We start from the raw sequence: 1594 nt of genomic DNA, 5'->3' as shown, positions 1-1594 counted from the left end.
AGGCCGGGTCCACGGCCGCCCTCCAGAGCTCCGCCCCCGACGAGGCCGGGTCCACGGCCGCCCTCCAGAGCTCCGCCCCCGACGAGGCCGGGTCCACGGCCACCCTCCAGAGCTCCGCCCCCGACGAGGCCGGGTCCATGGCCGCCCTCCAGAGCTCCGCCTCCGCTGCGGCCGGGTTCAGGGCCGCCCTCCAGAGCTCCGCCTCCGCTGCGGCCGGGTTCAGGGCCGCCCTCCAGAGCTCCGCCTCCGCTGCGGCCGGGTTCAGGGCCACCCTCCAGAACTCTGCCTCCGCTGCGGCCGAGTCCACGGCCACCCACCTGGGCCCCCTCCTCGACTTTGCTGGATTCCTGGGCGCCCACCAGAACTTTCTGCCCTCCAGATGTGCCTTAGAGCCATCTAGTGACTTTTTTGTGTTATTTCCCAGGGGTTCCCTGTCAGGTTTTGTTTGTCTCGTGCCCTCCGTCCTGTCTTTTTGTACCACCCACCCGTGCTAGTCCGTTTAATCGTCAGGTGACGATTCGTTGAGGGGGGGTACTGTGAGGATGTGTGTTTTGTCAGTCTGTGTTATCTCCCTCTTGTGTTCCCTCATTGTTATCACACATTCTCCTCANCTCCACTGCCACCAGTGCTCCAGAGAGGGTCGATGCCGCAGTCTCCTGTGTGRAGGGTCTTGGAGGGGAGGAAGTGGTGGTCACCACCCTGGCCACTGTGATCATGTTCCTGACTGCAGCTCTGGTGGAAGTGTTGATCATGCCTACTACAGTACCAGAACCCACTGAGCCAGAACCAACTCCTGAGCCCACAGAGCCAGAACCAGCACCTAAGTTAAGGCCCCCGGGTCAGATTGTGAAGTCCCCGGGTCTGCCTGAGTCTACTGAGCCCCCGGGTCTGATTGTGATGTCCCCGGGTCTACCTGAGGCTCCTGAAGTCCCCCCGGGTCTGATTGTGATGTCCCCGGGTCTGCCTGAGGCTCCTGAAGTCTCCACGCTGGCCTCTGTTCCTGAGGTCCTCAAGACAACCACACCTGAGCTCTCATCACCTTCATCTGGTCCTGCTTCATCTTCATCACCGTCATCATCTTCAGCTGTAGCTTCTGAGAGACCCATCTCAGTTGCTACAGCTTTTGGTTTTGTGCCACCCCCATCATCTCCTGAGCTGGCCCCTGCAGCAGTGTCTCCCGAGCCGACCCCTGCAACAGTGTCTCCCGAGCCGGCCCCTGCAGCTGTGCCTCCAGAGCCGGCCCCTGCAGCTGTGCCTCCAGAGCCGGCCCCTGCAGCTATGTCTCCCGAGCCGGCCCTTCCTGAGCATCTTCGTGGCCGAGCTCCAGGCCGTCCACCAGAGCTCTGCCCCCGACGAGGTCGGGTCCACGGCCGCTCTCCAGAGCTCTGCCCCCGACGAGGTTGGGTCCACGGCTGCCCTCCAGAGCTCCGCCCCCGACGAGGCCGGGTCCACGGCCGCCTTCCAGAGCTCCGCCCCCGACGAGGCCGGGTCCACGGCCGCCCTCCAGAGCTCCGCCCCCGACGAGGCCGGGTCCACGGCCGCCCTCCAGAGCTCCGCCCCCGACGAGGCCGGGTCCACGGCCGCCCTCCAGAGC

General features: G+C 65.1%; 1 protein-coding gene across 1 annotated transcript in view; it reads left to right on the top strand.

Moving 5' to 3' along the window:
- LOC106511399 (vegetative cell wall protein gp1) overlaps positions 1-1572 on the top strand; it is a gene marked incomplete at its 3' end in the record, with an annotated part of 3072 nt that extends 1500 nt beyond the window's left edge. The window contains 2 exon segments of the mRNA XM_014000160.1: positions 647-1191; positions 1235-1572. Of these exon segments, the coding sequence (XP_013855614.1) occupies positions 647-1191; positions 1235-1572 (883 nt within the window).
- Between the last annotated feature and the right edge of the window lie 22 nt (positions 1573-1594).

The sequence above is a fragment of the Austrofundulus limnaeus genome, unplaced genomic scaffold, assembly GCF_001266775.1.
Source record: "Austrofundulus limnaeus strain Quisiro unplaced genomic scaffold, Austrofundulus_limnaeus-1.0 Scaffold2751, whole genome shotgun sequence".
In the NCBI taxonomy this organism is placed as follows: domain Eukaryota; kingdom Metazoa; phylum Chordata; class Actinopteri; order Cyprinodontiformes; family Rivulidae; genus Austrofundulus; species Austrofundulus limnaeus.
Note: the sequence above shows the minus strand (reverse complement) of the source record. Positions and strands in the feature narration are given on the sequence as shown.